The following is a 10,582-nucleotide window of genomic DNA, read 5'->3' as shown; positions in this document are numbered from 1 at the left end:
GTCTAAAGCTTGGCCAGTCAAGGTCAAATTCTGGAAGATATCAACAACCTTAATGAAACTTTCAAAGAGTAACACCAGCTGGAAAAGCAGTTTGTAGAGCTGTCGACACATCTCCCCCTTCTGGTCATCAATACTGGAATTCCTCGCTTCGGCCGAGGCAGCACCTTCATTTAGAGGCTCAAGAAATGCCATTGACTTCATTGTTTCGAGACATTGTTCGGCTTGAGTAAGTCGCATGCTTAACATTTCTAAACATTCCTGAATTTCTAGGACGCAGAACTTATGTCGGTCAATAATACTGTTCTCCAACAGAGACTCTGGTTGGACAAACACATACGGACATTCCATCTGGGAAAACAGTGTGTCAAGGATATGCATGAATTTGCTGGTGAGTTCTTGCAAGTTGTCATGTTCGCCTATGTACGAGCACGCTTCCTGCGTCAGGTTAGCTATGCATTTCTTATGCTCGTTATAAAGACGTGGGAAAATAAGGCAAGTGGCACTGGTCAACGATACGGAGGAATCTGTGAGAACTTGGTGCAGATGAGTTTGCCATGCTTCATCAGGAGGTATAGTGAAATAGATGGCACCAAGGCTTGCGAGACTTAGTGCACGGGATGTGCTGGAACTGAGCACCATAAGATCTATTTCACTGGGAGAACTGTTGGACGAGGTGGCCACTAGAACAGGGCTAGATGTATCTCGTTCAATCAATGTATCGTTTTGTAGCATGGCTGATGAATTACTGGAGGGAAGGTCACGAGGCATTCCATCATCATCGGCTCCAGGGGTTTGCGATTCTTCGTCAGACGTTGACACTTCAAGTAAACAGTTAATATCGCTTGACATTATGCCCTTCAGGTCTTCTATACTGTCCTGTAGTTTCAATTCAGGGGAGCTTCCAAATGTGGTCTTTGAGGAAATCTCGGAGCTGTGAAGATTAAATGACTGGCACCGATCACCCAATGAGAAATAGTCGTCGTTTTGTTCATCTTTCTCCAGTTCGTTGTCAAGAAAATCAAACCTTTTGAAGGTCATCATAAGGTCACTACTGTTAGTATCGCTCAACAGAGCATCATTTGATGGTGTTTCTGGAATAGATGTCTCTTCACCACTGGATGTTACACTGTGTTGTTGGTCACTGGACTGGCTGAATATCACCGAAGGGCTCTTGGGCAGCCCAATGCGCTGTCCGAAATAGTTCAGCAGGCTGATCAATCGTTCCCGTGTCCGTGTCTGTGACATCATTGGCTTCTTCCAGGATGACTCATAATCTTGGTTACCAGAATGTTTCCGACTAACGGACAGAAGGCTGACATTCTTGTTGTCTTCTTTCGGGTACAGATCGATACCCAGATACTTGTGACCAATCAATGCCCGATTGGACAAGTCCACTGTGAAGTCTAGCGTCAGTCCTGGTAACTCCTTCTTACGGAAGATTCCGGTATCTGCCACAAAGGACGAACGGTTTCCAGGTGGACCTCCTGCATCACCACCACTTGGGAACGCAGCAGCAAGAGTAGACGATCGAGTGACTGCGAGTTTGAGAATCTTTAAAGCTTCTTTCCAGTGGATTCCTTTGGTATGGCGTGATACGGGGCAGAACAGTTGCTGGTTCAAAACCTTTTTACATGTTGTGTTGAAATCAACGTAATGAACAATGCAGTGAAGAATCTGGAGAATGTCTGGTTGATAATTAATTGGTCCTCGTTCCAAAACTTCAACAAGGAATGTAATCATACTAAGACTGGTGCACGCATACACGTCCAGCAAGTATTTCACTACACATTTGGTCCACTGCGAACTGTCCTTGTTGAATGTCCCTCGGCTATAAAGAGACATTACAGTTGCAAGATTGTGAAGTTTCTCAGACTGCTGACCACACATCTGACTAATTCGATCAGCAGCCTCACGACATTCTGAGCTTGGGTTCTCGTAGTGGTGTATTAAATAAGGCAGTAAGGCGATGACGTTAATGGGGAAACCAAGGGCTCCGCTGGGGTCCATCACTGGAGCATTGATGCAAAGAGTCAATTGAGATAAAAGGAGCCATGTTGGCTCTGCTAATGCATGTGAAGTGCAACCTTTTAACAGAAGAATCTGCACGCCGGGGAAATTATTCCATTTTATCTGTTGTAAGATCTTATCAAGCTTCTCCCGGCATTCAGGTCTTTCAGGCTGCAAGTGTTTCAGAATCTTATCCAGAAGTTTGATAGCAAGGTGGAATTCGTAGTCGTAGTCTGATTCCAACATGGAAACAGCCATCCAGAACATCTGAGTAACAATTGTTAGTTTATCTTCAGTGCTGGCTTCGTCAAAGTTCTTCAGAGACTGAGCACTGTGAGATTTGGCTAAACATGACCGGTGCACTTCTGATGGCGAACGCACACGTGGCATGCCAGCTGCAACACAAGCAGTCAGGCGTGACAGGACGGATACAGTGTAGCTAGTGCTACGTGTGTGTGCAGGGCCAGAGTTTGCATTAACTACAGAACCACGAGCAACTTCAGTGGAGCTTTCTTTTGCGAGGTTTGGTGTCGATAAAAATAGTTCCCGCATCATATCAGTTGGCCTCAACTCCAGGTCGAGGTTGTCTACAGAAGCAATCAGGGTCAACATAATTTCCGTTACATACCCTTGCATGTCTTCGCCTTGTTCGGCTGCCGTTTCCACAAGTCTCGACAGAATATCAGACAGCATCTGTGTAGATGGACGCACTTGAAGAGCCCGTAGGACCTGGAAGGAACGACCGGCATAATGTCTGGAAGAGCAGGACAATGCCATTTGCAGGGCTATCTGTGACCATCGTTGTTCAACAAGGGCCAAGGGTACCAATTCTTCAAACACCCTCACTACTAACTTTAAGAAATAGTCCAATGACGAAGAACTGATAGTTGTAAGAGTCTTCGGTGTGATATCTTCGTAATTCCAAAGTGGTTTCCCAGTTTTACTGGCCAAAAAGCACAACAGACTGTCCACAGTTGCTTCCACTGAGTCATGTTGTGAAGAGTCTTTGGTGAGGTCAGCAGTGGTCCGTGTAGTGCTAGTTAACTGATTACACAATAAATTATCTTCTTCAACAGCTGGGCTGTCTGCAGTAAAAGTCTTGCGGTTATCACTCAGCAACTTCAGTCGTGGCATTCGTGAGATCAAAAGGCGTGCAATGTACTGGTGCTCAGGAACCGAAGCTTGGAAGAGCAACAAGTTGAGAAATATTTTCTTACAGTGTTCATAGACAATCGCTCGAGAATGGTCAAGTCCCAGAAAGACAATGTGCAGTAGCAAAGGTAGATGAGGTGTCCAGTCTATATCGAGGCCATCAAGCACAAGATCAGACAGAAACATTATACCAAGATAGCTGCGATGTAATCCAGCGGTAGGAACAAATGTATCCGGTAGAAGTTCAGACATGGGAGCAAAATATCCGCCGTAAGCTGGCATAGGAAGCGGGTAAGGTACTGGAGTATTGGTGGGGCTTGCACAGTTCTCTTCCATCAAGTCGTGACTGCTGCTGACTGAAGAAGAGCTGGACATGCTAGAAATACTACAGAGAAACGTAGTGGAATCGGTACAGGGGGTGCCTTCAGTTGTGATCTCTTCACATGTGCTGTGCCGCTTTGTGTGCAGCACCCCCTTTTCTAGGGAATTCTCTGGAGCCTGTGTACGGCCAAGCTTTTCATCGTCTGTGGTGTTGGCGTTTGTAGCTGACTTCTTCAAAGATGACAACCGATAGAATGGTGGAGTCTGAGTGCGTTCGATGGTCTGATTTAAAGTTTCCACTGTTTGTAATTCGTTCATTAATTCATCGACAAGCTTCTCTGGTTTGGCTCGGCCGAGATAACTGATAACACGTTTAGCGTAGGGCAGTAACACTGTTGGCGACATATTGGTGACAATAACTAAATATCGTACGACTACCCTTAAATTGTTGGCCCAGTATTTTACCAAAGCAGCCCATAGGTGTTCAATCTCAGTCGGGTGACTATCCCCAAATTTCACAGTAATATACAGCAGATTATTTAGCACCATTTCTGTGGCCTGAGCAGACCCCCAACCCTCGCCTTCCAGGTATGACTTGGTTACTTTATCGGTCTGGCTGTCTTGTACACTGGTTAAGAAACTTGACATAGCAGTAGAAGATGGCAGAGAAGGGTCAACGAGTTCGATGTTGTGTAACCACGGCAACAGACATTTGAGTAGAACCTCTCGCAATGCTGGGCGTGCAGTCTGAAACCGATGAGTGATTTCGGAAAACATTGGCATTGTCATGTCTGGATGTAATTTGACCAACTGGTCAGACAAGACTACTTGAGACTGACCATAGTTCACGGTCAACAAAATATCATTGAGAGTATTTGGTTGTTGAGATGCGTCTAAAGTAGATTCTTCAAAGACAGGTTTGTCTTGGAAGAAGTAACTGTCGAGAAGTCTCAGTAACTGAAGCGCTGTGTCATGAGTTTCGACACGAGTGCTGCCAACGTTCAACACGACAAGATTCAACATGGCAATCAGATCACAAGAATATTCCTTAGTTTGAAACACAGCAGCTAAAGCATTTAAGCAATGGTCAGCGACTTCCATGTTAGCAGTATAGCAATGGTCAATGACCCAGTCCAGTAAATATTGTACATCTGGGTTGAAGTCCAACAGTAGAATCACAGTCTCTTTGGCCAAGCTCAGAATTTGTTCCTGCATCTCAGTCTCGTGACAATTCCACAGAGCGTCGAGCCAAGTATAAACATAGCCATCTTCATTCAGGCCATTTGGGTCGAAAACTGGACCGCAGGTCAATACTGAAGACATGGCTCTGACAGTGGCCAGCTCCAACTCTGGACTGACCTCCTCCTTAGACAGCTTCCTCTCGAGATGCACGAATGATGAACTGAAGTGGCCACTCCAGATGGCAAGAAGATGGAATAAACTGTGACGTGTTTCTTTCGACAGTAGAGTGTTCCTCTGCTTCAACGGAGTGTTTTGGATCAACAAACGAATGAAACTACTAAAATGTAATCTCACTTCTTGAATATTTGGCAAATCTCTTTCATTCTCACCTTCTAAATAAACACGAGCACCATCGATGTAGTCGAGGAACATGGAATTCAAGCAGTTCTTATCAGCATCAATGACTCCAGAATTGTGAAGTCCAAACGTCCCGTTTTCAGCCATTAGTTTGAACAATCGAGTCAGCTGAACCCTCAGGTTGTTGCGTTTGCGCCTTTGTTTGATGTTATCGACTTTCTTATCATTGGCTTCCTTTAAGTAAGGGAGTAGTTCTTCTTGGAGTTCTTTAAAAACGGTGGGATTGGTGTAACCCAAACCGTTAACAACGGAATCCCTCATGTCAGCACTTTCACACTTTATCAACGGCACAAGCAAACGGAAGAGGTTACTGCTCTGAGCTGTTTGTTTATTCTCTGTTTTATCGGAAGACAATGGTGGAAAATTTTCTGGGGAAAATCCAAGTTCCGGAGAAGCACACCGATGATACGGTAAAACTGTACCTTGTTGAGCTAAACAACAAGCAAGGATCACATAGTTTTGCCAAAGACGTAAGTAGAGATCATAGTCATTTGTGACTTTCTTGCTTCCAGAACGCAGTATTGACGACCGATATTCGTTGGTTTGGGAACTGGCATCAACCAAAGGAAACAACATTTGCAGTCGAGTATAGACGATCATCCATGCACAGTTGACAGCATGACTACACTTCTTCAACGATTCCTCAGATGCAATAAGTCCAACAAGACGATGTATCCAGGGGTCCGGTTGGTTAAACGAGGAGTTGACCATCAGCTGGTGCATGTCCTGGCTGTCCTGACTGGCACCAGACAGCCAGGTACTGGCTGCTCGATCGATTATCCAATTCAGATCAATGTTGGAACAGGCAATCAGAGATGCTTTCTCATCTGGTGGAAGAATCGCAAGCATTTTAGTCATGACTGGCAGACACATACATTCCATCTGGTCAATTAAACAGGTTTTACTGCAGTATGACTTGTTTATTTGCTGCAACTGTGGCTGATGGAGGTGATGGTGATGATGTTGGAGGAGGTTTTGGTGATGATGTTGGAGGAGGTTTTGGTGATGGCGAGTTATGTTGTGGTGGTTATAATGTTGATGATGATTAGATTGCTGTGAAGTATTGCAGTTGCTGCAGGTCGTCGATGAACCGTGTTGGCAACTAGTAAAGATGTTGCGCACCTCCTTGAGTAGAAGCAGAGCCAATTTGCGGATGACAAGTTGAATGCTACATAGCATGACAAGAGCCAACCCTTCGACATCGTGAAGTACAACAAGTTCAGCTGTTGCATCACGACCAATAGCACCGTTACTACCGTCCAGTTTACTAGCTCCTTGACCCGGTACCGAGGTCAAGCTCTGCTGCTGTCCAGGGTTGCTCTTCCACTGGACTAGCAACTGCACTAACATACGAAGAACACCGTCCAGTGGCTGAGATGCTGTGTCGCTGACATCACGCTGAATAAACTGCACAAAACCTCGAATGACTTGTTCTTTGAAAGTCTGGGATTCGTGCATCAGGTTTTGCAAAGCTTGAAATGCTAAACCCCTCAATTCATCATCAATGTGTACTGTCAGACGAGTAAGCAGTTCGACAAGTTCTTGGCTTGACATGTTTTCGGGTATCAAGCGGGGAATTGCAGCGATGCATGTCCGGAATAAGTCAATTTTAGGTTTACGGTCACTGGTAATGAGTTCGTCGACTTCTTTGCCCGTGTTTTCAGAATTTGTCTGTAATAATGGACGACCTACTTGCACATCCAAAGCACGAAGGATTGAATCAAAGGTTTTCAGGATGTGAGGATAGTAGCATGATAGACCAATGTCCTTGGCTGTCTCCTCACTCAGCATTTTGTTCAAAAATGTTCTCTTGATACGGACTGTACTGCCAGAAGGTAATGTTGCTGCAGACTGAGGCATCGGAGGATCACCGTCCTTCTGCTGTAGACTGTCGGCAATAACTAGGAAGGCTCTCAAACCGATGCTCATTCTTTCTGGTGTCAAGAATTTGATTGGTCTTCCAACACAAAGTAAGTCAAAAATTATTTCTTTCATGGCAAAATCCAGTCTTTCTTTAGCAATAAACTGAATGATCTTGACAAAAATATTGAGCGGTGTGTCACGTGGTGTTACCATCTTCGAGCCTTTCGGAAAGAGACTGTTCACAATGCTTTGAAGTCGACTCCTGGTGGCTGTATTACTTTCACATTTAATCCGCACCATGTAGACCCAGAGCAAGCGGTAGAGAGATTCGAGAGCAACCCGTGACATTTTTGCTTCTTTGTTCTTTAACTGAGACAAACACATTGTGAGAAAGTATGGCCAGTTACTAAGGAAGAATTGTTTGTGGCTAACACACAACAGACAGGTGACCAGAGGAAATAAATGAAGAGTGTGTTTCTTTTTCGTGGTCATATCAATGGTGGTTGAGTAGAGCATCTCGACGAAATTCTTCAAAACTGGGACGTTTACCTCATTTTTAGCTTGGGCAGCAACGGGCAGTAAGATCTCCACAAGCAACATGGCTAAGGCATGTTTGATATCCCGGTCTTTCACTTCGAGAAAATACTGACCCAACTCGTGCAGGAACTGGACACACATTTCAAAATCTTCAATTGGATGCATTTTGACACGGAAAAACTTCAGGCCCATCAGGAGGCTAATAACACTTTGTGCCGTGAACGGCGTCTGATCACGGAGTTTCAGTTCTTTGAGTTCATTGAGAAAAGTCTTGTGAATCGGTGGGAACCGAGACTGAGCCAGAACACCGATCACCTCTGCATACAGACTAGAAATCAGTTTGATATTGCCAGCATTTGGGTTTGCCTGTAAACCATCTTTGTACTTGAAGTGCCGGAACCCCTGGTTGATAATGCATGTGACAAGTTCATCATGACCCGGGTGGTATGAGAGTTTCGGTAAAATCTCAATCAGCACCAAACAATAAACATAATCGACAGCCAGTTCACGGCGCTCGCACAAGAAGTTTTTCTCTCCTTTATTTCGTATACGGTAACGATCAAGGAGATGACTGTTGTCAACAAGGGACTGTTTTTCATACCATTTAAGAAAGGAATGCAGGAGAGATGGCAGGCCTTGTTCAGCCACACAGCCGAGGGAGGCAAGCAGCTGGTCGAACTGGGGGTCCTCATTTCTTTGTAGAGATTTAGAAAAATGGTTTTTAAGTGGTTCGGCAAGGACTTGTTCAATTTTGTGTTCAGTAATCGAACAGAACTCCATGAAGAGTGTGAGAAGGACATATTCTCCAGGTTTGACATTCTGGTCCAAGCCGTGGTAGCAGCTCAACGAATGGTCACGACTCCAAGGAAACGTAATGATCTGCTCAACACTTTTCTGTGACAGTGGAACTTGTTGTAAGTTCTCCAAACTTGCATGGTTTCCGGTCACCTTCTTATCTTCAGCCATCTGCATATCTCCTACTTAGTTACACGGACAAACACACTTTTTCCAAACACAAGAGCCTCACTAAAATCCTAAAATCTGACACAATGCTACAACTAAGACCAGCAGCCTTGTTAGTGTTGAGCATCTAAAGTATGTCGTTATATTTTAAGTATTAATTATCATGATGATGCTTCTTTTTTTTTTTGTAAAAATAGTCTTGCAGTTAATTAAATGACTTCCAATTCAATCTCCACAATTCTAAATACACACAAGCAAATTACTATATTAGAATATTCTGAGCTATTTTGAATTATCCATACTTAACCCGTCTAAGACTAATTACACCTAAAAAGTGGAGTACTACATAAGTAAAGTGTAGCTAATATATCTTAGGGAAAATTTGATTTTACAAATTGCAAAGGGAACATAAAAAACATTTCTCTCCCTTCCTTTTCAGGAAGACAATGATATTACAATGATGACAATGATATTACATTGGACAAAAGGGTCCTGGATTTTCAAGAGGATATCAACATGACAAATTATAATATGGATTTTCTTAAGGATATTAAATCACTTAATATTTACTAATAATAGTATTTAATAATAATACTTCGTTTTTGAAGGGGGGTTTTGTTTTTTAAGTAAATGCAGAATTTTGTTTTCAAATATTATATAGTGACTTTATGCACTTGAAGTAAAAACTATGGAGAATTTATTTATAAAACCAAAATAATTGACTAGAGCGTTACTCTTTGGTTTAAAACAAAGTGAGGGAGTATGTGACTAGAATGCATAGGTTTGGTACAATTAAAGTGTATACACAACATTGCCTTAATGAAGTAATTAAGAAGTTCTTATCACAGAGATTCAATTAATTATTGTATGCAGACAATCTCAAGAGATTTTTTAAGAAAGACAGAGGGAATCAGATCTTTGTGTATGTGTGAGTATTTATACATACATACATATACATATATATATATATATACAAATATATATATATATATATACCTTCCCAACTATGTAAGAGAAATATCAAGATTTGGTGAAGAAATTGAAGTAAAACTTAAATAAATAAATAAATAAATAGATTCTACATTTACTCCGACCATTACTTTAGAAATTATAAACTCTCAAGGTTGGTCTGAAGAAATGAGAAGGAATGAATCTTTTCTTTGTGCTATTTTTTTTTGGTTTTGATTTTTTTTAAGAAGCAAACACAGATGTAGGAGGATCAAGTAAACTACTAAAGAGAGGTTGTGAGGACTTGTGTTCAAGCGCGGTTGCAGTGATACGCAGTGAAGATATGCAGCACATTGAAGGTGAAGTGATCTGGCTGTGAAAGAGAAAAAAAAAAAAAAGGAAAATATTATATATGTATATATAATTATACATACTAACACACACACACACACACACACAGGTTATTATTTTAAACATTTTAAACAACATAGACAAATTATATTCAATACCATACAGCATAAATTCTTGATTTATCAAAATTATTTCTGCCTCTAGAAAATGTCATAATTCCAAAATGGCAATTGAGATCCATGTCATACGAGAAAATGAGATAATCCCAAGAATCATATATTCTCCAAAGCTGACATGCCATTACAGAAAAAGACAAGCTTATTGTTTGGAGAAAAGAGGACAATCATGGACATGTGTTTCTGCCTCGATAGGCATCATCAGCATGACAAGTGTCCAACCTTATCTTGAAGAGGTATACAAAAATAGAACACATTGATGGCCTAGGTAATTTGCATAGGTCAGCCCACTGTCATTTCCCCATGACTGCTATGAATAAATTATGTATGTATGCATGCATGTACACACAGACACGTGGAGGCGCAATGGCCCAGTGGTTAGGGCAGCGGACTCGCGGTCATAGGATCGCGGTTTTGATTCCCGGACCGGGCGTTGTGAATGTTTATTGAGCGAAAATACCTAAGGCTACACGAGGCTCCAGCAGGGGATGGTGGCGAACCCTGCTGTACTCTTCCACCACAACTTTCTCTCACTCTTACTTCCTGTTTCTGTTGTGCCTGTAATTCAAAGGGTCAGCCTTGTCACACTGTGTCACGCTGAATATCCCCCGAGAACTACGTTAAGGGTACATGTGTCTGTGGAGTGCTCAGCCACTTGCACGTTA

At 42.6% G+C, this 10,582-nt stretch overlaps 1 protein-coding gene across 1 annotated transcript in view; it reads right to left on the bottom strand.

Moving 5' to 3' along the window:
- Positions 1 to 10,582, bottom strand: part of LOC106878838 (protein furry) — a gene marked incomplete at its 3' end in the record, with an annotated part of 29,017 nt that continues 18,435 nt past the window's right edge. The window contains exon 2 of the mRNA XM_014928178.2: positions 1 to 9,763. Coding sequence (XP_014783664.1) covers positions 1 to 8,451 — 8,451 coding nt within the window. The remainder of the gene's footprint in view (positions 9,764 to 10,582) is intronic.

The sequence above is a fragment of the Octopus bimaculoides genome, chromosome 25, assembly GCF_001194135.2.
Source record: "Octopus bimaculoides isolate UCB-OBI-ISO-001 chromosome 25, ASM119413v2, whole genome shotgun sequence".
NCBI lineage: Eukaryota > Metazoa > Mollusca > Cephalopoda > Octopoda > Octopodidae > Octopus > Octopus bimaculoides.
Note: the sequence above shows the minus strand (reverse complement) of the source record. Positions and strands in the feature narration are given on the sequence as shown.